This window comes from Magnolia sinica, chromosome 13 (genome assembly GCF_029962835.1).
Source record: "Magnolia sinica isolate HGM2019 chromosome 13, MsV1, whole genome shotgun sequence".
Classification (NCBI taxonomy): Eukaryota; Viridiplantae; Streptophyta; class Magnoliopsida; order Magnoliales; family Magnoliaceae; genus Magnolia; species Magnolia sinica.
This window is the reverse complement of record NC_080585.1, coordinates 23,984,216-24,008,163: the sequence shown is the minus strand read 5'-3', so window position 1 is coordinate 24,008,163 and position 23,948 is coordinate 23,984,216. Positions and strand designations below refer to the sequence as shown.

The window sequence follows — 23,948 nt, the reverse complement described above, 5'->3', positions numbered from 1 at the left end:
CTATGGCGCAAACAGTAGGCCCACCATAAAAATCACTCTTATTGAAAATCAGGCTGATGCACTTACTAGATGGCCCACATGCTGAGTAAGAGCACAGGCTGTCCATTGAATCCAATAGTGTTGCCCACCTGACAGCAGCTTGACCTAGTTTGTGGTGCAGATGTTGGCCATGATGGGTCCTACCATTCGGATGGTAATGACATCCTACATTAATGGAATGATGATGCAAAAGATAGTTTTGCATGACAAGTTACAGTGCCATCAGCTACAGGTAATCAGTTTCATTTAACAGTGCTAAAATTTGGATCAAAGTTACAGAACGAATATACAAATAAGGATTCTTTTTTCCAGGTTTTTGAATAAAAGAACCTTACTAATTGGGTATTTGCATCACGATGCCTAATTTAATGCTATTTGCACTAAGGTGCCTCATTAATTCAGGCATTCTGCATCCGGGCACCTTCCATGAGATTACTAACTTATATTAGTTTAATTGACTAGTTTTTTGAAAATGACAATAATACCCAAGCCACACTCATCACTGCATGTGGACATATGTGCTCAGATGGTGCTTGTGTGGGACATCTGAGTCGTTCATCGGGTGGGCTGCACATGTAGATGACCTAGCTCAAATCAGACCAGCAAACTCATTAAGTGGGCCACCCATCTATTTGCCCAAGTTACACATTCGAAAACTTGCGAGACCTGGCTGATGAGTGTACTAACTTGATGATTGGGCTAGGTATCTGGGGCAGCCCAGAAGATGGACAGCTCAGATCATAGTTCAAAAAATAGAAAACTCGACTCATGTCTGGCCGGGTCAGGTCAACCCAAAGACTCAAACGTGTCTTTACTGGACTAGACTCAATAATTTAATAATAAAATTTAAAGTGATAAAATACCTTGTTCAAGCACAAATGCATATCATAGCTCATAGGTAATGTGCCTGCACTCCTTGGAAGAGTTTACCTGTGCAAGTGACTTGACAGGTCATGCTGAGTCAACCAAGTTTTTCAGTAAACTCGATGAGACTTGTTGAATCCTGATTGAGTCAAGCACATCAGCAAGTTTCCAAGACAGTCGGCTCGAAATCTCGCTGAGTCAAGTTGACTCAGCTGAGTTTCAAGTCAAGTTACCGAGTTTTAGAACTAGTGTCAGATGCCCCCAAACATACAGAATGTTGCCACATGTCCCCATGCACTAGTGAGAGTGGGCATGGATAATTTTGTCACTAAAAAAATATTACCCACTTAAACTAACGAAAAAATCAGATCGACCTAACAGAAGGTACTGAGATACTGGAATTAATGAGGTACCTTAATGCAAAGAGCATTCACTTATGCACTGGGATGCAAAAACTGAATTAGCCAGCCCTTGTTATGGGGAACATCCAACAGGCAGTTGAATGCTTCAAAAGGATAGAAAGGGTTATCACCATCCTCCTAGAGTATTCGGAATCAGGACAGAGCAAAAGTATATCAATCATCAACGCACACAAACATCCCAATCTCATCTTTGAACAGAGGCAACAAATCATATTCTTTTATTTCCTAACTCCTGCTTTCACATTTATTAGTTTCCATTTACAGAGCATATAAGCAAAGCTTCCTTCATACAAAGTAAAGCACTTACAAATCATATGTACATGCATAGGCAGGGTGAGAGACGGCAGACCTTGAATCACAACAGTAATTCACAGCGCATGCTCATGACACTTGGTATAGCAGAAGCATCAGCACAGTCAATAAGCTACACCACCAGAAAACCCATCACCGTCGTGGAGTAAGCTTTCTGTCAGCCAGTAACCATCCCAAGAACCACCCACTCTCTGCAAGAAAGATGGCATGACTCATGAGTGAAATTGCAGACTGACTATCATGAGATGCAGGGAAGATGTGATTATCAGACCTGAACCATCGTAAATTGGAATATCTCTTCTTCCTCTGGGCGGGACCCTCGTATCCAAACCCTCTGCTTGAATCGATTCTAATCCAAACATCAAATATAGTAATAACTATTAAAGAAATATTGGCATTAACAGAAATAGCATAACCACAGTTGTGAATCACAAAGCATGGTACTAGATTGATAGCACGTGTGAGCCTCAGCATGCATACACAAATTCAAATGAACACAAAATTAGGCTATATATATAGATTTAACCAAATTGGGTTGTCTTATAGACTCTTTCACCAAGATTTGATTGTGACTCAGTTTGACTCAACTAGACTCAAGTGATTCAATCAAAACCTTGATAAACTTTTAAGCCTTCAAAAGGGTGAAGGGTTTTTTGGATGTTTTTTTTTTAAGATGCATATTTTTGTCCTGATTTATTTTTTGTTTTTGTGTGTGTGCGTGCGTGCGTGTGCACGTGTGTTGCGGCCAAGTGCCACAACAGCATTGCCTTTTTATCCTTTGTCAGTTCTTCTTACCATTGAGAAGCAGAACTCGCCAAGTGTTAATTGGATACAACATGTTACGTTGTCAGTGATAATGCATTTGAGATAGTAATTCAACCACGTGAAAGGGGGAAATTTGTGGGTAGCGCACAATAGCTCTGCTAAAGTGCAGTGAGGAGCCTGCCTGTGTTGGTAATAATATTATATATCCCCTGTTATTTTGAACAGCAAACTGCTCAAGCATAAACTTGTGCGTGCGTGGGTACCATGTGCTTGGCGGTTTGCCTGGCAACTCCCCCTCTAACCTTCCATCCAAACATCCATTGATATTGCAAAATATCAACAACACATGATATTTCACCAAGAAATCATCAAGCAACAAAGAAAATTCATTAAAAAAGAAAAGCAGACAAAAGACTGCTGAGATAGCAGCCAGGAAAGCAACACTAGGAGCCCAAAAAAAGAAAATCGAAATCTTTTAAGCCCATTACATTGGTAACCCATTCAACTAGCATCTTTTTAGCTTGAGATCCCACGGATTTAGGCGTCGTATGCAGGTCGTTAAAAACTCTATCGTTCCTTTCCATCCAGATCGCCCACCATATTGCAATAATTGCTTGTCTCCAAATCTTGGCTTTCACCTTTCCAATTTTGTGACCATGCCAAACTCGAAGAAAAGCCGCAGCAGAGTTCGGACAGCAACCCGTGAATTTGAATCTGGACCAGAAGTCCCAGAAGATAAGAGTAATAAAAGGGCAATGAACAAACAGATGGTTAACTGTCTCTTCACTACGCATACAACGGCTACAGATGTTAACGATTTGCATCCCTCGCTTCCTGAGATTGTCAATAGTGAGGATCCGATTCTTGGTCAGCAGCCAACCGAAGCAGATGAACTTTGGGGGAGCTGCGTATTTCCATATGAACGGACTACTTGGCTGATTAGAGACCGTAGAGGGGAGCATGACCATATATACCGATTTAACATAAAAATTCCCAGAGCTATGACAATTCCAGTGCAGTTTATCCGGATTAGAAGCATCCGGAGAAATGGGGGACAGACATTGGAGGAGGCCCATATATTCGTCTGCCTCCCAGTCCCTAAGATTCCTCACACAATTGATTTCCCATCCTCCACTAGGAACTGAAAAGGAGAAATTACTAGCTACCGTACTTTCCTTATTGATGACAATACCGTAAATGGCTGGGAATCTTGTTTTCAAAGTACTATCGCCTATCCAGTGGTCTTCCCAAAACCGTATTCTCGACCCATTACCCAGAGAGAAGAGTATGTGAGAAAGCACCTTTGCTTTGTGCCGAAGGATGCCTTTCCAAAGGAAGGACGCTCTATAGTAGGAAGAATCTTTTGTCCACCAGTTCCCTGCGGTACTACCGTATTTGCCTTTGACTATAATATTCCACAACGCTCCCAATTCATTTCCCAAACGCCAAATCCACTTGCCGAGGAGGGCTACGTTCATAATCTTGAGGTTCTTGATGTTAGCACCCCCATTCTTAAAGTGAGAGCAGACTTCGTTCCACTCCATTAAATGGAACTTGCTTTGATTATCCTTGCCGCACCAAAGAAAACTCCTTCTGAGCGCATCAATACGATTTAGGACAAATGCTGGGCATCTGAAGAGAGACATATAGTAAATAGGGAGATTAGACAGAACTGCTTTGATTAACGTGATTCGACCTCCCAACGACAGATAATGACATTGCCACATCACCAGTTTCTTCTGAACTTTGGCGACAATTTTGTCCCACATTTCCAGGGGGGGCGGACCGACTGAGAGGGGAAGACTGACGAATGTGGTAGGAAAGGAAGCCGACGAGCAGCCCAGCGTAGCCGTGTGCGCAGCCAGCGTCTGATCCGACACATTCATACCATACAGCTTAGATTTAGCCATATTAATCTTAAGGCCCGAAACTGCCTCGAAACAATGCAGAGTCGTATGGAGATTGGACACAGACGAATCGTCAGCCTCGATCATAATAAGGGTATCATCAGCAAATTGAATATGTGAGATCGGATGGACATTATCTGCTACAAAGGCACCTGTAAACAATCCCGCTGCCTGCCCTCGTTGAAGCATTTGGGAGAACACCTCACCTATCAGAAGGAACAAGAGGGGAGAGAGGGAATCCCCCTGCCGAAGGCCTCTCGAGGCCGGAAAGAAGCCATAAGGGGAGCCATTTAAAAGAATAGAGAAATGCGTCGAATCCAAGCAAGAGCTTATCCATCTTCTCCATCTGTCCCCGAATCCCATCCTCTTCATCATGTACTGCAAAAACTCCCAATCAACATGATCATATGTTTTTCGATGTCGAGTTTGTAGAAAATTGTTTGTCTTCCAGATCTGTGCGAAGAATGCAAGCATTCGTTGGCAATGAGCGCCTTGTCTATAATTTGTCTCCCTTTTAAGAACGCGTTTTGATTTTTCGAAATGAGGCTCCCCAAAACAGTACTTGATCTTAAAGACAGGATTCTGGCTACTATCTTATAGGGATTGGACACGAGGCTGATGGGCCAGAATTTCGAAAAAGAGGACGCACCTGGAATTTTTGGGATGAGAGATATAAAAGAAGCTCCCAGACTCTTCGACAGCTTCCCCCTATTATGAAACTCATGAAGAAATTCCATTATGTTTGATTGAACCATTTCCCAAAACATTTGATAGAAAGCCATAGTAAAACCATCGGGACCTGGAGCTTTTTCCCCTGATAACGCAAAAACTGCTGCCTTAGCTTCCTCAATTGTGAAGGGCGCCTCTAGCATGGCGGAATCCATCATATGCAAAGAGGAGAAGGGAATCCCGTCGAGACGCGGTCTTGACCACCCATCAGAAGAAAGGATGGAACGAAAATGATTTATGGCACATTCCGCAATTTCAACTTTATGTTCGATAATCCGATCATTAACCCTAATAGAGAGAATAGCTTTTTGACGGGCCCTAAGATTGGCAATAGTATGGAAATATTTGTTATTTCTATCTCCCTCTCGAAGCCACTTCACTCGAGACCTGATCTTCCAATTTAGCTCGTCTTCCAAAGCACGGGCCGATATGGACTGAATGATCTGAATGCGTCTGGCTAACAAATCGATCGATATTTCCTCCCCTTCATTAGAGGATTGGAAAGGAAATGAAAGATTGTGGTCTCAATATCTTGCATGTTGCGATATCGATAATATTGAGATACTATCAATATTATTAATGACAAATTGGACACTACATACAACCATGTGCCCATGGAAAAATTTTGAGATAAAAAAAATTTCTCATAAACAAAATTTTGATGATATCAATACATTGGCGATATTATTGAAATATCGTCAATACACTTATGATACAAGCATTACCTAGAATTTACATAGTCAAAAATATTGGCAATACATTGGCGATATTGATGCATTGGCAATACAAGTGACACCTAGAATTTACATAGTTGAAAATATTGACGATTATATTAGCGATATTGATTTGTTGGTGATACTTAGCAATACATTGCTAATACTTAGAATTTCTAATACTACCAGCGTTATCGATATCGCTACCAATGTTATCGGTATCGCTGAGCTAGAGATAAAGATAATATCGGAGATAATTTGAACATTGCGTCAAACCTAGAACTCCGAATTGAGTAATACCACCAACTGGAGCACAACATCCCAAAATGAATCAACACGCCCCTTGTTTTGATTCAATATTCATTATTCCTTCATAAAAGAATCCATACAAATATATTTCTCGCAAAGCAAAAGAAACCCTAATCTAATCACAACCATTTAAGAAAGCAACCCCCCTTTTCTTTTCATTCAATATTCATTATTCCTTCGTAAAAGAATCCTTGCAAATATATTTCTCGCAAAGCAAAAGAAACCCTAATGTAATCACAACCATTCATTATTTCTAATTGCAACCATTTACTTTAACAGTAATGATGAGGAAAATATCTATACTGCCCATCATAACCATACGACTTCTGTAAATTGGTCATAACTCAATGCATGTTAGAATTGCATTAGCTTGGGCCTGTCTGAAAGCTAACTCAATAGGATCTCAAAGAGGACCAATTTCGTGCCATTTGGACATGGTTTATATTCAGAAATGGATCAAAAAATAGGTGATGGAAATAAGGGTACCTGTATATTGTTTCCATATAATATATTTTTCTATAAAAAATCCTAAATATATGAAATAATCCAAACGTGTCCCATGTGCCCACTGATTGTTAGGACAGTTTAAGGGGTTAATGTAGGAAACATCTAGGTCAAATCGTTCTCCACCATTGATTGTTGAGCAGCCTGTGATCATAACCCTTGAAGGCCCAAATTTTCAGCCCTTACATACGTGGATCGCCATTTTTTTACCCTCAAGAACCGTGATTGTGATAGTATGAAGAGTGGGCCACCATTGAGAGCCTTACATGAATGAGTCCTCTGATTGATACTCCTAACTCAACATAGTTGCTAGAGAGAGAATTTCTCCTACGTTTTAGTCATTTAAAGATAGTTTAAGTCTCCCTTAATATGTCTGTAGCTTATAATGCAGCCCACTTTTTGGGCATCAAGTGATGTCAAAATGATATGAAGTAGATCAACTTATGAATGAGTCCAAGATCATGCAATTCCAACACCATTTGAGTTATGACCAATTACCAAAAGCTTATATTATATGGATTTGACAGAATTGTAGGGTGACTTGATCATTTTTAATCATCATCGTCATCTAAGAAATTAATCATGATGGCTAATGGCTATAATCCTTTGTTTGGATGAAAACTATTGCTATCTTACATCAAGCATGGAAGTTTTCTCCCTAAACTTCCAGCAAGGCCTGCCTGATTCGCTAAAGGTTTATACTTGACCCTGCCAAGCCACTTACGGATCTCTAGTAATTGGGGGTTTCATCAATCCATTGTTGAGTTACTTGCAGGAGACTTGAAGACCATCCATCCTTACGTTAATTTCAGTCAACATTTCCACTACACACTCATGGCAGCTGTCCATTTCCACGAATGGGCCTGCAAAATCATAAAGCCCACTCCTGGACAGCATCATGAATGGTTTTCCCCCTTTTGTCTGCTTTTCCAAAAAAAAAAGATTTTGGCATTTCCGGAAAAGTTTATTTATTTTGCTTCAAATAATACTTATTAGTTAAAGCAATAGTTAAATCTGCATAACCATTGTTCTGTGTAGTGACATTCCTAATTTCGATACAATGATTGATTACATTATATAGGTCACACGTCTACATGTGTATGCAGCAGCGTGTGACCAATTCTGCAGGCCAACTGAATCCAACTGGATATCAAATTGATTCAAGATTTTGGGTTTCTGAACTATGGGTCTTGGGATATGGCATGATAGTTGTTTGCTAAGTTCTCAACATCAGCTACCTCTTTCACAGACAAACTACTTAGGATCTTCCTCTCCTTGTGACCCAGTAGAACCCGGTAAGTTGAATGGTGGAAAATTCGCCTGAACCGCTCAAACTGCATGAAAGGTATTTGTCCCAAGAAAAAAAAAAAAAAAAAACCATGTTAGCAACCCTAAGATTTATCCCAGCATCATGAAAAGGCTTTTAGAAACTAGCCTACCTGTCCCAAATCAAAGAAGGGCCCAAAATAGGTAGACCTCTCAAATGGATCAAAACCAGCAAACTGCCAATAAAAATAGTATTACATCAGAAGGAAAATCCTCTTTTCATTGTAAGACAAAGCCAGCAAAAACAAACACTTGCTGGTTATATTGGGGTCTGGATTCTGGCATTACCCTATACATGACTTCCACCCCATAATCCGGACGAGGCTGGTCATTGTATTTCAATGCATCAAGTTGGCACTGGACTGCTTCTTCTGCACTAAACTAAAAGAAATGCAGGACAACGATAGATATATATTAGTGAAAACTAACAAGCAGTACTCAGTACCCATTTCCATAGTTGAGAAATTACATTGAGACTTGGGCCAAAAGGTTTTTTCCTGCGAGATTCGAGCCTGCAATAGAAAAGCAAGAATCTGTACTGTTAAGCAAAAGGTAACCACACAGACGCACAGGTTAATCTGCTCCTTCATTGGGGTCCACATATCCCAGAATGAATACAAAGGCAAGAATTCCATACATCGGATAAACATATAATCAATGATCAAATCAATTTATTCCAGAAGATTAAGGAAGAACCTGACCAAAAGATCAGTTACCGCCAGGGTACAGTCAACTTGTCAAGACCAAGACAACTCAGGAAGTAGTTTCTACTGGTTCAAACATTAAAATCTACAAATGAGGTTGAGGGTTTTGGGATAAACTAGATCAGTGAAAAAAAAAAAAGAAGTTAAGACGATAACTTTGCACTAATAAATAGAAACATGTAGTGAGTTTTCAAACTCATGTGATAAAGGGCACTGGTGATACCCTGTTCTAGTAAATTCATTGGATAATTCAGTGAGAATAGGCTGATAGGTTTCAACAACTGATGGTTCTGATCTTAGTCATTCTTCCCAGGTATTCCGTAACGGTAATGGTGGCTGTAACGGCCACCAACCCTTTACGTATGGCCTGTAATGGCTGTTACACCCCCCGTAACCGCCGTTACAGTCTCTCTTTTTTTAAACAAAAAATCCGAAAAACCTGTATCAGCCCTGTAATGGACCGTTACGGGCCCATTACAGCCTTTACAGGAGGCGTAATGGGCCGTTACATGGCTGTTACAGCCTTTACGGGGGTGTAATGGGACATTACAGGGGTTGTACCAGACATTATGGGTCATTCTTTCCATAACAGCTATTACGGCCCAATAACGTGTAACGGTTGGCATTGTTACCTTTACATAACGGCCGTTATGGCACACCATTCTTCTTTTGGGGTCGTGTATGAATTGGACATTCTCATGTATCCTATCAAGATCATTTTATAGTAACTTATTTAGCCATTTACATTTACATCTTGTGTAAATTACCACTTTTGATATCTTGGGTCGATTGTTCATGAGAGTGGAGAGATTGAGAAGGATGTTGCTCATATAGAATTTAACTCGGGTGGAAGAATGAACATGTACCTGTGGAGTTTTATGTGATAGTCATGTACAACTCAAACCTCAAGGGAAATTTTATAGGATAGCTATAACTCCAGCCATGCTTTATGCGATAGAATGCCGGGCACTTAAGGAACAACATCTTCATAACATGAGTGTAGCTGAAATGAAGATGTTGAGATGGATGACTGGTAAAACAGGGAAGGATAGAATTAGAAATGAACATTAAAGAGAACTTAGGAGTCACAACAATAGATAATACGATGAGGGAAAATAGACTTCGATGCAAGGTGTGTTGTGACAGCCATTATAGGGTCGTATAAGCCATTGTGTAATGGTAACGGTGCCAACCGTTACGCATTATGGGGTCATAACAACTGTTACGGAAAAAATGAGGAGCTGTATCAGCCCCCGTAACGGTCTGGTATGGGGCCGATACAGGTTTTTTTTATTTTAGTTTTTTTAAACATGCGCGTGAGCAGGCGCGCGCACACACACATATATATATACAAAGCGAGAGAGAGAGAGAGAGAGAGAGAGAGAGACCATAAGGGTCATTATGGCCCTATTGTATCAGTAACAGTGGTGACCATTATGGCACACCTTGCTTAGATGGTTTGGTCATGTGCAAGGAGAGACTAAGAATTGCACCTATTAGGAGTAAGTAAGTACAAGTTGAAGGCTCTAAAAGGGCAACAAGAAGGCCCAAAAGGACATGGGTGGAGATAGAAAGAAAAGACTTGATGACCTATGGTCTAACCAACGTCATGGCCCTTGATAGAACGAATGGCAGAACAGGATTCATGTCGCTGGCCCCAATTAATCGGGATGAGGCTCAAATGATGATGACAACATTTATATCTTGTATAATAATCATGTGTCATTTAGTAATGGAATATTACGTCATTTATGATGTATTCCCATCAGTTCATTCACACTATGATAGACTAATACCGCAAAATTAGAAGTAAAAGAACTGACAGGAAGCCAAAACAGGCACATAGAAACATGGATTTAAGTAGTGGTTTCAGAGAGCAACTTGCCCGGGGACTGGAACCGGTTTGACTCACCCTGACTCGGTTTGCATTGGTTTGGTTACTTGTTTCATTTCAGACCAAAACCAAGATGAAACCGAGCCCTATCAGAAGATTTTTTCCAACAATGCACAGAATACATCTTGCTGTGGTGGTAAGACCAGGAATTATTGATCCCACAACATGTATTTTGGAAGTCATGCTGAGCTCAATCTGATAAGATTGACTATTGAGGATTGTACCATATATGGTATCAGGTTTGACAAGCTTCTAATCAGGTCAAGATCAGCTCAAGCCTAGAAGACTTGGCCAATTTTGGCCTTGTATTATGAGGTTGGGCTGAACCTGAAATGGCCTAGGCCCAGCAAGTTGACATCCCCAGCTAACATTCATAGCCTCCAATGCTAATGTCACATATCATATAAACAAGAAGACAGTCAAATCCTCCAGAAATCAGAGGCCTAACTCAAAACTATAAGAGTAGAAAAGAAAAGAACATGGATGTTGTAAGAATCAACAGTACTTCCTAATTTCATATATATAAGTGGGAGGTCAATAGACCAAGGATCATATCGGTTGTTGTTTTGATCTCTTCAAGGGGATCAACCTTCAAAACTCTATTACTTCTCTTATTTATCAAATGCCATGTTGCATACTGGTATTTATTAAGACAACTACACATAACTCAACCACAACCATAACCACATTCCTTGATAATGCTAACTCCTAAATAAACCCAACCACTGATAAACCAGGTTTGAAACACATGGATCTGGTACAAAACAAAGGTAATGATACTTGTTGAATAGTTCAGATGGCATGATCGCGTTTTCAACATGCATGGCCAGGGCACACTTTCATATGATGGCCACCAATGCACCCCCAATGGAAACATCCTGGTCATAAAATATTTGGCCTTTTCTTGGTTGGTAAGGGACAACTGCCATAATTTCTTCATTAACCATCTACTTACTTGCATACAAAATGTCGGGCAGTCAAACAACAATACGTTCTGAATGTATGTAGCTGAAATGAGGATGTTGAGATGGAAAAGCAGCAAATGAGAAAGGATAAAATAAGATTTCAATGCATTCGAGGGAAATTAGGAGCAGCACCAATAGGTAATAAGATGAAGTAGACATAGATGGTTTGCCATGGCCTGTGACAAAGTATAATGACGAAAAGGCTTTTTGTTGCCTGTTGTCAGAAGCCTTCAATCTGACTCTTTTGGATCTCTCGACCGGTCGAGTGAGCATCTCGACTAGTCGAGGATTGCTCGACTCAAAGTCCAGCGTCTTATGATCTTTGGTGTCCGGGCCGCTCGACCGGTTGAGGGGATGGCTCGACCGGTCGAGGGGGTCCCTCGACTAGTTGAGGCCTCGGCTCGACCAGTCGAGGTTACGCAGATCCTGCGCGAACTGCGTAAATTTAAGGTGATTTCCGGACTTTTCCAAAGGAAGTGCGTAAGTGGAGTTTCCTAAACTATAAATAGGGGTCCCTAGGGCTATTCGAAAGTATTATAAGGCTTCTCAAAGGTATTCTAAAGGGTTCTAGGGTTATCAAAGGGTGTAGCAAGGGTGAGATTCGAGGTTGTTCGAATCGGGTAAGTCCTCTCTCTTTGTAATTTATGCTTTCATAGTGAATTTCTGTCGCTTTGTGCCGTGGTTTTTTCCCGCAAGGGTTTTCCACGTTAAATCTTTGTGTTCTCTTGTGTGTGCTTGGTGCCATTGGATTGCCATCATAGATCTAGATCTATGTGGTTCTGCAGCACAAATCCCCAACAAGTGGTATCAAAGCAATCGTTGGGGCACAGATCTGAATCTGAAGGATTAATAATAGTGAGAAGTACTAGGTATGATATTGAGAAGTACTCAGGGAAAAATAATTTTGAGTTATGAAAGATCAAGATGATCAGTTCCTTAATTAAGCAAGGCGAAGATGGTGCTCTTGAGGAGCGGAAGTCTACTATGACTGATGATGAATGGAATACTCTTGATAAGAAGGCTTTATCATCGATCCATTTATGTCTCACGGATGAGGTTCTCTACAACGTCATGAGGGAGAAAACTGCGGCTAAGTTATGGGCGAAGTTAGAGGATGTCTATGAGAAAAAATCTTCTGAAAATCGCCTACACTTGAAGTGGTAGTGGTATAACTTCAAGATGGCAAAGGGTGGAGATCTGGAGGCTCACATCAGCAACTTTAATAAATTGGCTTGCAAATTGCTGGATATGAGGAAGTGATGAAAGATAGAGAACAAGCATGTATGTTGCTGAATTCTCTCCTGGCGTCTTATGAGTCGTTCAAGGACACAATGTGCTCCACGAATAAAACCCTAAGTATCGACACCGTTATCTCGGCCCTTCAAGGGAAGGCTATGAGAAAGCTTAACGTCGACATGGGGATATCTTCTAAAGCACTGCTTACGAAAAGTAGGAATTCTGAACAAGGTACAGGTTCTTCAGGTTCTAGGTCCAAATCCAAGGGTAAGAGCAAAGGAAAGGTAAAGTGCTGGAACTGTGGAAAGGAAGGACATGTGAAGAAGGATTGTGAAAATCCTAAATCTAAGAGAGAAGATTCTGAGGCTTCGTTTAGGGAGGTCAATGTTGCCACGTCAGATAGATCGAGTGGATGTGATGGTAATGTTCTACATGTGTCTATGATCAGACGGCCATACGATGATCGTAAGGACGAGTGGATTCTAGACACAGGGGCATCTTTTCACATGACTCCTCATCGAAGTTGGTTCACCAGCTACATGGAGTGCGATGGTGGATAGGTATTTATGGGCAATGACAGTACCTGTAATGTTGTGGCTGTTGGTTCGGTGCGCATCAGGATGTTTGATGGGATGGAGCGTACCTTGACTGATGTCAGGCATGTTCCTGATTTGAAGCAGAATTTGATTTCTCTTGGTGTACCTGAGGCAAAAGGATGCAAGTACACGGGTATTGATGGTGCTTTTAAGGTATAAAAGGGGGCACGGGTAGTCATGAAAGCGCAACGACTCAGTAATATGTACAGGTTGATTGAGAGCACTTCAAAAGGTGGAGTTGCAGTGGATGTAGCGGATTCCACCTCTGCACGTGTGTGGCATGTTAGGCATAGCCACATGAGCAATCAGGGCAGGAAGGCGGAGACACGCGGACAGGGATACAGAGTAGGTGGAGCAGCCACCTGTGGGAAGAATCATATGGCATAAATTGTAGGATATCGGCGAGGAACATGGACGACTCCAATATTGCAGGGGATCCATCTTCTATTCAAATGGCTCTAGGTAAGCCTAGTTCTGATAAGTGGAAGGTGACTATGGGCGATGTGATGGACTCGTTGTACCAGACCGACATATGAGAGCTGGAAAGTGGTTGGATGCAGGTGGATCTTTAGGAGGATAAAGCATAGATACAGGGCGAGGTTGGTGGCGAAGGGTTATGCCCAGAGAGAAGGTATTGACTTCTCAGAGATATTCACGCCGACAGTACAGCAGGATTCTATTAGATCCGTGATTGGCACTGGTTGGCCAATGTGATCTCGAGCTGAAAGGATGGATGTGGAGTCTGCACTTCTGCAAGGGAAAGTGAAGAGCAGATCTACATGAAGCAACCAGAGCGGTTCGAAGTTAAAGGGGCTGAGAAAAGACTTTGCAGGAGGTCGTGGTTCGACCTATCGCCTAGGCAGTGGTTTAATTCCTTCATGATGAGTCAGGAATTGATAACAAGATCGTCAATTATGACATGCCTGAAATCAATGTACTAAAGATTCGGTTAAGTGGGACATTCAGGATGAAGGATCGGGGGCTGCAAAGATGGTTCTCGGCGTTGAGACTGAAAGAGGAGTAGGTTTTGGTAATCACAGGAGGAATACCTTGTGTGTAGGTATTGATCAAGGATGTGATGGGCCAGGTAAAGCCGGAGAGCGTTCCCTACGCGTCTCTCCTCAAGTTTTCCTCAGGACATGTCCCAAAACAGATGAGGAAAAGCAGGATATCTCATGAGCCTTATTCGAATGCGGTTGGCATTACATGCCATGGTCTGGAATAGACCGGTTATTTTACAGGCTATCAGTGTTGTGAGCAAATACCCCAGCAAGCAATATTGGGTAGTGGTGAGATGGTAAGAAGAGTACGTCTTTCCTTTGAAAAGACAGGAGCAAAGCATGGATGGGCACGTAAATTCTAATCCGACAGACATGCTCTCCTAGACCGTTCCTGTAGATAAGTTCGAGTTCTGTGCAGCTTCTCTGGGCTTGGCGATGGCGTAAAAGAAGGATGGAGTGTGCACGAGAAGCTATGATGTGATGCAGAGATAAGAGAAGAGGGCAGCAAGATACATGATTGAAGATTGAAGACATGGTGGAGATTGTTGTCAGAAGCCTTCAATCTGACTCTTTTGGATCTCTCGACTGGTCGAGTGAGCATCTCAACTAGTCGAGGATTGCTCGACTCAAAGTCCAGCGTCTTATGATCTTTGGTGTCCGGGCCGCTCGACCGGTCGAGGGGGTCCCTTGACCAATCGAGGCCTCGGCTCGACTAGTCGAGGTTACGCAGATCCTGCGCGAACTGCATAAATTTGAGGCGATTTCCGGACTTTTCCAAAGGAGGTGCGTAAGTGGAGTTTCCTAAACTATAAATAGGGGTCCCTAGGGCTATTCTAAAGTATTTTAAGGCTTCCTAAAGGTATTCTAAAGGATCCTAGGATTATCAAAGGCGTAGCAAGGGTGAGATTTGAGGTTGTTCGAATCGAGAAAGTCTTCTCCCTTTGTAATTTATGCTTTCATAGTAAATTTTTGTCGCTTTGTGCCATGGTTTTTTCCCGCAAGGGTTTTCCACGTTAAATCTTTGTGTTCTCTTGTGTGTGCTTGGTGCCATTGGATCGCTATCCTAGATCTAGATCTGTGTGATTCCGCAGCACAAATCCCCAACATTGCCGACCTCAATCGGTTCGAGTAAGGCTTAGATGGTGATGATGATGATGACGACAATGATTATTATGACGATGGTGACAATTATTATGATGGCGATAATAATGACAATTATGACAATTATTATGATGATGACGATGATGAACCAACTATTTACTGGACCACCAGTTTGAATCATTGGAATTCTACTATCTGGTGTGGGTGAGTGTGTGGCGTGGGTGGGTGGGAATTTTGCCCTATTGACCATCCATGGTGAGTCCCATCCCATCAACGGCTCGGATCACTGAACGATGGGCCCCACTTGTATGAACGGAAAGCCCAAGCACACTTCGCCACGAACTCTCATGCTAACAGTCATACAATACAACAGTAAATCATCCAAACAAGGCAAGTTCTTCTATCAAAATTTTAAAGAAAAAACAAATAAATGAATAATAAGATATTACTGTGGATTGAAGAAAAACAATTACAGAGAGAGAGAGAGAGAGAGAGAGAGAGAGAGAGACCAGTCCTTGGAGAGAAAATCGGGAACGTCAGCAGAAGCTCTAAAACGGGCGGTGTTGGAGAAGTGCAGGTGAGGTCGATCGCCTTTCAAGGGTTTGGATGAGGAAAGAGGGATGGACCTAGGAGGAGTAGAAATCGACGGACAGAACAAGGCCATTTTCTTCCTTGTCTGTACAGAAAATCAAATCGATCAAATGCCACGGCTTCGTTTCAAAGGTTGAGAAAATGCGCAAATCTCTCTCGAAAGAGCGCGCCACACGTGTCAGTGTAGCACGCGTGTGAGACATATCTGTATCCGCTATGCCGCATGAGAATTAGGCCCACCGTCCCCACAGCTTTTAATTGACACCTGGGAATCATCGATCCAGACCGTCCATTCATTTATAAACACTAGGGGCTGGCCACTTTTAAAAATTTTCCGAATCGGATTATCATAACCATCCTCCGGACATTAACATGAAAAATGGACGGTCAAGATCGGTCTGCTCGTCAGATGGCATACACGTCCAGGTTGAATGCGGGCATATTTGACAGCCAATCATCAATCTAGACCGTCCATTCCTTCTTAACACTAGCGGTAGGCTATAGTGCAAAAATGCTGACCGGATGATCCTAACCATCCATCCGATCGATAGCACCAAAGGTAGAGAGTCAGGGTCGGTCTGCTAAATGGGATACGCATCTAGATGAATTGTGTAACATTTATCTGTCCATTTTGGGAAGTATACAACGCTGGATCCAGATGTGACGGTGGACATGGTGATACTCAAGAGATCTCCCACAGCAGACGATCATAACCGTCCAACTTGAGCCCCGTTCCATAGGAGCATTGCTTTTTATTGCCCATTTCATCGGATGGCTAGGATTAAGCAAGAAGCAATGCGCTCTCGCCCTCTTCATTTCTGATGAAAGCCTGACGCTTTTCTGAATGATCAGTACCGTTACTCCAATGGGCCATGAGGTAGATGAAATATGGACGACGGTTAGAAGAGCAATATTCTTTCGGTACACACAGTGAACAGCTAGAGTTGGTGTGCACTTTTTCGCTTAGGCTTCATTGAATTAAGTGAATTCGAAGGCCCACCACCTATGAGGTCGACCACATGGGAACTTCCCATGAGGTCAAGCTGTGTGGGCCCCACCATGATGTGTTGAAAATCAACACCATGCATTTGATGGGTCCTCTTTAGGTCATGGGATATCCAAAAATCAGCCGTGTACGAAAATCATGTTGGCCATACCATCTAAAACCATGTGAAGACATGCCTAAAACATATAAAAGCACTTTGTTGGGCTCACCTAAGTTTTGGATGCAGCTGAAACTTGGTCTAACCAGATGCACACAATGGATGAGCTGGATTTGTGAACTACATCTCGGTGGCCCAATAAATGATCATAAATATTTCAATGGGAGGATAACCCCTCTCAACTGTTGTATGTGGTGTGGCCCACCCAAGTCATGGATTGACTTGATTTTTAAGCATGTCCCCCACCATGGAATGGTGCTTCTGACTGATGGGGTAGATGTTCAACACACATCATGGTGGGGGCCACACAACTTGACCTCATGGGAAGTTCCCACACACACATACACGGCTAAAAAAGATGGAATTTCACTCCAATATTACTTTGCGAGCCTTAGCTACTTGAATCGAGAAGAACTGATCGTGCCCAATGGCCATCCAAGGAAATTTTTGATACAATGACAAAGTGTCATGTACGGTATGCAAGCTTGTACACATGGCATACAATCAATTGAAATTGAATTAGCCCAATTATGAGTCCTAGTTTATGTTTATCATAGGGAAAAAAAAAAAACATTTTATTTAGAAACGAAAAGAATGATTGCACCTTCCCATTTCAACAAACAGGTGACAAGGAACTCCCTCCCTACGTCACCCATCAAATTTAAAAATTTATATACCTTCTTTTCTTGATTTTATAACATATGCTACAAAATTGCCTTCTTGAAGAAGTGCATTAAAATGTAATTTAAAATATGAAAAACAAACCCTAAAGAATGAACTATGTGAACCAAACCTCTTAACAAATGTCCAACAAATTGCAAGAATAGAACTAGGCGTGTGGAACAGCAATTGGGTTCACTTGACAAGACAGCTGAAGTTATTTGGATAATCATAAACTAAATATTTCATAGAACAATCATTACACTTATACACAACCGTAATTATCAAGAACAAGATAAAACATTAGGTAAAACAATCATTACATTTACCCGTGGTAGTAATTATCAAGCACAAGATATGATGTGACCATTATCTAATGAAATTGGGATTTTTACTTGTTTCCAAACAAGAACCCTAATTTTAAAATCCTACTTCCTACAATAATGATGGAAATAATAATCACATAGTCATTATAATTTCCATATCTAAGCACAGGAAGTAGGTCAGTTTTAAGCATTTCAATTAACCTAGTTAGATGGTACAAGTAGAATTCTATTGCCTTTGAGAATATTGTTGGGGATTTGGACTGCGGAATCACACAAATCTATATCTAGGATAGCAATTCAATAGTAACAAGCAATCATCGAAGAACACAAAGATTTAACGTGAAAAATCCTTTCGGGAAAAAACCACGGCACAAAGCGACAGAAATCTATTGTGAAAAAGAAATTACAAGAGAGAGGACTTACCCGATTCGAATAATCTCAAATCTCACCCTTGTCACTCCCTTTGATAACCCTAGAACCCCTTTAGAAAGCTTTAGAATACCCTTCAATAATCTCACAATCCTGCATACACCTCTTTATATGAGTTTAGAAAGAAGTAGACTCGGAATACGAAACAAAAATCACAAAATCTGCGTTTCCACAAAAAATCTGCATAACATCTTCGATGTCATCGAAGGTCCATCGATGTCATCGAAAATGGACCAAAACTATCTAGCGACCAGGGGTGAAAAATTCGACAATTATCGATGGCATCGAGCAACCTTCGATGTCTTCGACGATTGGCTTTGATGTCATCGAAACCCTATCGATGTCATCGACAGACCACCAGACAGATTTAAGACATCTGTCCATAACAATCCCCACCATGTCTTCAATCTTCATCCGTGTAGCTTCTTGTCCCATTCTCTTGTCCATGCATCTCATCATAGCTTCATCAACGCTTCTCGTGCACACTCCATCCTTCTTTTACGCCATCGTCAAGCCTAAAAAAGTTGCACAGAACTTAAACTTCTCTATAAGAATAACCTTGGTAAGTATGTCTGCTGGATTCATGCTGGTGTGAATCTTCTCCAGTATTACACCTCCTTCCTCAAGTATCTGTCAGCTAAAGTGGTGACGAACATAAATATGTTTAGTACGTGAGTGATAAACAGAATTTTAGCCAAATTGATAGCACTCTCGCTATCACAGTTAACTGGCATGGCCTCCTGTTGAAGTCTCAACTGATTTATCATGCCCTTGAGCCAAACACCTTCTTTAAATGCTTCCATTACTGCCATACATTCTGCTTCTGTCGTGGAAAGAGCCACCACGGACTGAAGCTTCAACATCGAACTGATTGCTTCACCCGATAGTACAAACGAGTATCCTAAAGTAGACTTCCTGGAATCTATACTGCCTGCGTAGTCGGAATTCATATACCCTATCAACTTTGTCCCTGTTTTCTCAAAAGTTAAGACGTAATCTTTCGTACCTCGAATGTATCGAAGTAGCCATTTCACCGCTTCTCAATGTTGCTTGCCGGGGTTTAACATGTATCTGCTCATAGCACCGACTGCCTATGAAATATCTGGTCTTATACAAACTATGGCATACATTAAACTATCAACTGCATTCGAATAAGGCACATGAGACATTACCTGTTTTTTCTCATTTGATTTAGGACATTGTTCTGAGGAAAGCTTGAAGTGAGCCGCGTGAGGAACGCTCACCGGCTTTGCTTGGTCCATCCCATACTTGATCAACACATTTTCAAGGTATTCTGCCTGTGATAACTAAAGCCTGCTCTTCTTCCTGTCTCTATGAATATCTATGCCGAGAACCCTCTTTGCAGTCCTCAGATCTTTCATCTCGAATGTCCCTAATAACTAAGTCTTCAATACGTTAATTTTAGACATATCATGACAGGCGATCAACATATCATCAACATACAGTATTAGGATGATGAATTTTCCATCACTCAGTGTCTTGCAATAGACATAGTGATCGTATTCACTCCGAGTAAATTTCTGACTCATCATGAAAGAATCAAATTTTTTATACCACTGCTTAAGCGACTGTTTCAGGCCGTACAACAACCTCATTAACCTGCAAACCTTTTTCTCTGCCCCTTTAACTTCGTAGCCCTCTAGTTGCTTCATGTAGATCTGATCTTCCAATTTTCCGTGCAGGAATACAGTCTTAACATTCATCTGTTCCAACTCGAGATCGTATTGGGCAACTAACGCCAACACGAATCTGATAGACACCTGATTAACCACCGGGGCGAATATCTTTGTGAAGTCGATTCCTTCTCTCTGAGCATAACCCTTCGCTACCAACCTTACTTTGTATATATCATGTTTCCTTTTGAATAATCACTTGCATTCAATCACTTTTCGGCCCATTGAAAGTTCCACCAACTCTCATGTGTGATTTTTGTGCAACGAGTCCATCTCATCGTTCATAGCTGCCTTCCACTTTTCTTCATTAGGCTCATTAAGAGCCTCCTGAATAGTAACGAGTCTCCCTCATCTGTAATGAGAGCATATACAATATTAGAGTCATCCATGTATCTTGCTAGTAACCTGTGATCACGCGGTGGGTTTCTTCTCATAGGTGGCTGCTCCACCTGATCCTGTACCTCTATCTGCGTCTGTCTCTGCCTGAGTATCATCTGAGTCAATCTGGATGTCTACGATCAACATTTCTGATTCCTCTTGCTCCTCTTGATCATTCTTGCGAAATAGGGAGCTTTCATCGAATCTGACGTCACGGCTAGTAATGACCTTGCATGTGACCTTATCGAATAACCTGTAACCTTTCACACCAATGTCATAGCCAACAAAGATATACTTTTTGACTTTATGGTATATCTTATATCTCTCAACTGACAGTACATGAGAGTAAGCGTCACAACCAAATATGCGTAAATTTGAGTAGTCGATTTTCTGACCACTTCATACTTCCTCTGAAATTTTTCATTCAATTGCCGTTGGAGGAGATCGGTTCACCAAATAACAAGTTGTGTTAACGGCCTCTGTCCATAGGTCTTTGCCCAACGCAGCATTACTTAACATACATTTGGCCCTTTCCAGGTAAGTCCGATTCATTCGCTCAGCCACACCATTTTGCTTGAGCATGTGGCGCACTATGTTGTGCCTGATAATCCCTTCATCCTTGCAATGCTCATTAAACTCAGTAAAAGTAAATTCTCCACAATTGTCAGTCCTTAAAACCTTTATTTTTCGCCCTGACTATTTTTACACCATTGTCTTTCATTGTTTGAATATGGTGAAAACTTCAGATTTACGTTTCATAAAGTAAACCCAAACTTTCCTGGAGTAGTCGTCAATGAATTAAACAAACCACGACGACCCCCCAATGAAAACTTCTGGTGATGGCCCCCATACGTCAGAGTGCACATAATCAAGCACTCCCTTATAAACATGTTTTCCAGATTTAAAAGATAATCTAGATTGTTTACCATATATATACAATGCTCGCATATATCTAAATCAGAATTTTTAAAAAGAAGAAGTACCTTCATAATTTTTAAAGATAATCTAGATTGTTTACCATATATATACAATGCTCGCATATATCTAAATCAGAATTTTTAAAAGGTGGAATCAAATATCGATCAGAAAGTACCTTTATGCCTCGCTCGCTCATGTGGTCCAGACGAGTATGCCACATATGTACAGACGTGGAGTCTGTAATAGCTGTTGCCACTCCACCTGTCGAAGTGTTTCCAATTAACCTGTAAAGGTTTCCATGCCTCTGTGCTCTCATAACCATGAGTGTCTCTTTTGAAATTTTAAGGACACCATCAATACCGGTGAACTTGCACCTTATAGCCTCGAGTGCACCGAGAGAAATCAGACTTTTCTTCATATCAGCAACGTGCCTGACGTCAGTCAAGGTACGCTCCATCACATCAAACATCTTAATGCTCACCTTGCCAATAGCCATAACATTATGGGCATTGTCATTGCCTATAAAAATCTGTCCACCATCGCATTCCTTGTAACTGGTAAACCAACTCCGATGAGGAGTCATGTGATAAGATGCTGTTGTGTCAAGTATCCACTCGTCTTTATGATTGTCGTGTAAGTGACTAATCATGGAAACAGACAGAACATCACCACCACTTGATTCTTCATCAAATGTGACCACATTGGCCTCCTTGGAAGAAGCCGCTGAATTTTCTTTCTTCGTTTTAGGATTTCTACAATCCTTCTTCATGTGTCCAAACAACCCACAATTCCAACACTTTAATTTTCCTTCGCCCTCGCCCTTGGATTTGGATCTAGGTCTTGAAGACCCTATACCTCGCTCAGAATCTCTGCCCCTCGTAATCAGTGCATCGAAAGATGCCCCCTTGTCGCCGTTTAGCTTTCTCATAGCCTTCCCTTAAAGGGCTGAGATAACGGTGTCAACACTTAGGGTTTTATTTGCGGTGCACATTGTGTCCCTAAAAGACTCATATGATACAGGAAGAGAATTCAACAATATACACGTCTGTTCCTCGTCTTTGACCACTTCCTCCATATCCAGCAATTTGCACATCAATTTATTAAAGTTGTTGATATGAGCTTCTAGATCTCCACCCTCTGCCATCTTGAAGGTATAACACTGTAGTTTCAAGTGTAGGCGATTTTCAGAGGACTTCTTTGCATGGATGTTTTCTAACTTTGCCCACAAACTAGCCGCAGTTTTCTCCCTCAAAACATTATAGAGAACCTCATTCGTGAGACATAAACGGATAGAGACTAAAGCATTACTATCAAGGTTTTCTCATTCATCATCTTTCATCATAGATTTTCGCTCCTCAAGAGCCATAATCTCGCCTTGCTTGGTTAACAGACTAATCATCTTAACCTTCCATAACTCAAAATTATTTTTACCTGAGTACTTCTCAATATCAAACTTGTCGTTTTCCATTATTACTAATCCTGCAGATTTAGATCTGTGCCCCAACGATCTCTCTGTTACCACTTGTTGGGGATTTGGACTGCGGAATTACACAGATCTAGATCTATGATAGCAATTCAATAGTAACAAGCAATCACAGAAGAACACAAAGATTTAACATGGAAAACCCTTTCGGAAAAAAACCACGGCACAAAGCGACAGAAATCCACTATGAAATAGAAATACAAGAGAGAGGACTTACCCGATTCGAACAATCTCGAATCACACCCTTACTACACCCTTTGATAACCTTAGAACCCCTTTAGAAAGCTTTAAAATACCCTTCAATAATCTCTCAATCCCGCATACACCCCTTTATATAAGTTTAGAAATAAGTAGACTCAAAATAGGAAACAAAAATCACAAAATCTGCGTTTCTACAGAAAATCTGCCTAATATCTTCGATGTCATCGAAGGTCCATCGATGTCGTCAAAAACGGACCAAAACTGTCCAGCGACCAGGGGTGAAAATTTCAACAATTATCGATGGTATCGAATAACCTTCAATATCATTGATGATTGGCTTCGATGTCATCGAAACCCTGTCGATGTCATCGACAGACCACCAGACAGATTTAAGACATCTGTCCATGACAAATATGACTGCCGGAAACAGTCCCACCAAGATTGAACATGTTACTCAGTGCCAACGCCATTATGGCCCTGCCCAATTCCTTCATGTCAGCTCATCCCACCAAGATTGAACAGTCCCACCATTAATGCCTTTGGCATGGCCGACACATCCGCCGCTGCCGCCAACGAACCGCGCTTCGCGTCTTGCTTATTAACACGAGATTAAAAAGGAATTCCTGGGCCCGAAGATATGCCGTGCATCCTCAACCCTTGAGTTCATACTTGCGGAGCCCACGGTCAAGTGATCTAGATGCATTTCATAAACCTCACC

The 23,948-nt window shown here is 41.4% G+C and overlaps 1 protein-coding gene across 1 annotated transcript; it reads right to left on the bottom strand.

Moving 5' to 3' along the window:
• Positions 1-1,514: 1,514 nt before the first annotated feature.
• On the bottom strand, positions 1,515-16,119 carry LOC131223269 (uncharacterized). The gene is made up of 7 exons (XM_058218618.1): positions 15,897-16,119; positions 8,360-8,402; positions 8,179-8,271; positions 8,004-8,066; positions 7,803-7,898; positions 1,909-1,986; positions 1,515-1,828 (listed from the first exon to the last, which is right to left on the bottom strand). Exons 1-7 carry the CDS (start codon positions 16,049-16,051, stop codon positions 1,742-1,744), a joined length of 615 nt encoding a protein of 204 aa, XP_058074601.1. The 5' UTR covers positions 16,052-16,119; the 3' UTR covers positions 1,515-1,741.
• Between the last annotated feature and the right edge of the window lie 7,829 nt (positions 16,120-23,948).

What these genes read in the sequence shown, in the direction of transcription:
- LOC131223269 (XM_058218618.1), bottom strand. Translation starts at nt 16,051, where the DNA reads ATGGCCTTGTTCTGTCCGTCGATTTCTACTCCTCCTAGGTCCATCCCT. An exon ending in CTTTTGGCCCAAGTCTCAAT is followed by an intron (nt 8,272 to 8,359) that starts GTAATTTCTCAA and finishes CATTTCTTTTAG; the next exon opens with TTTAGTGCAGAAGAAGCAGT. An exon ending in TCCAATTTACGATGGTTCAG is followed by an intron (nt 1,829 to 1,908) that starts GTCTGATAATCA and finishes TCTTTCTTGCAG; the next exon opens with AGAGTGGGTGGTTCTTGGGA.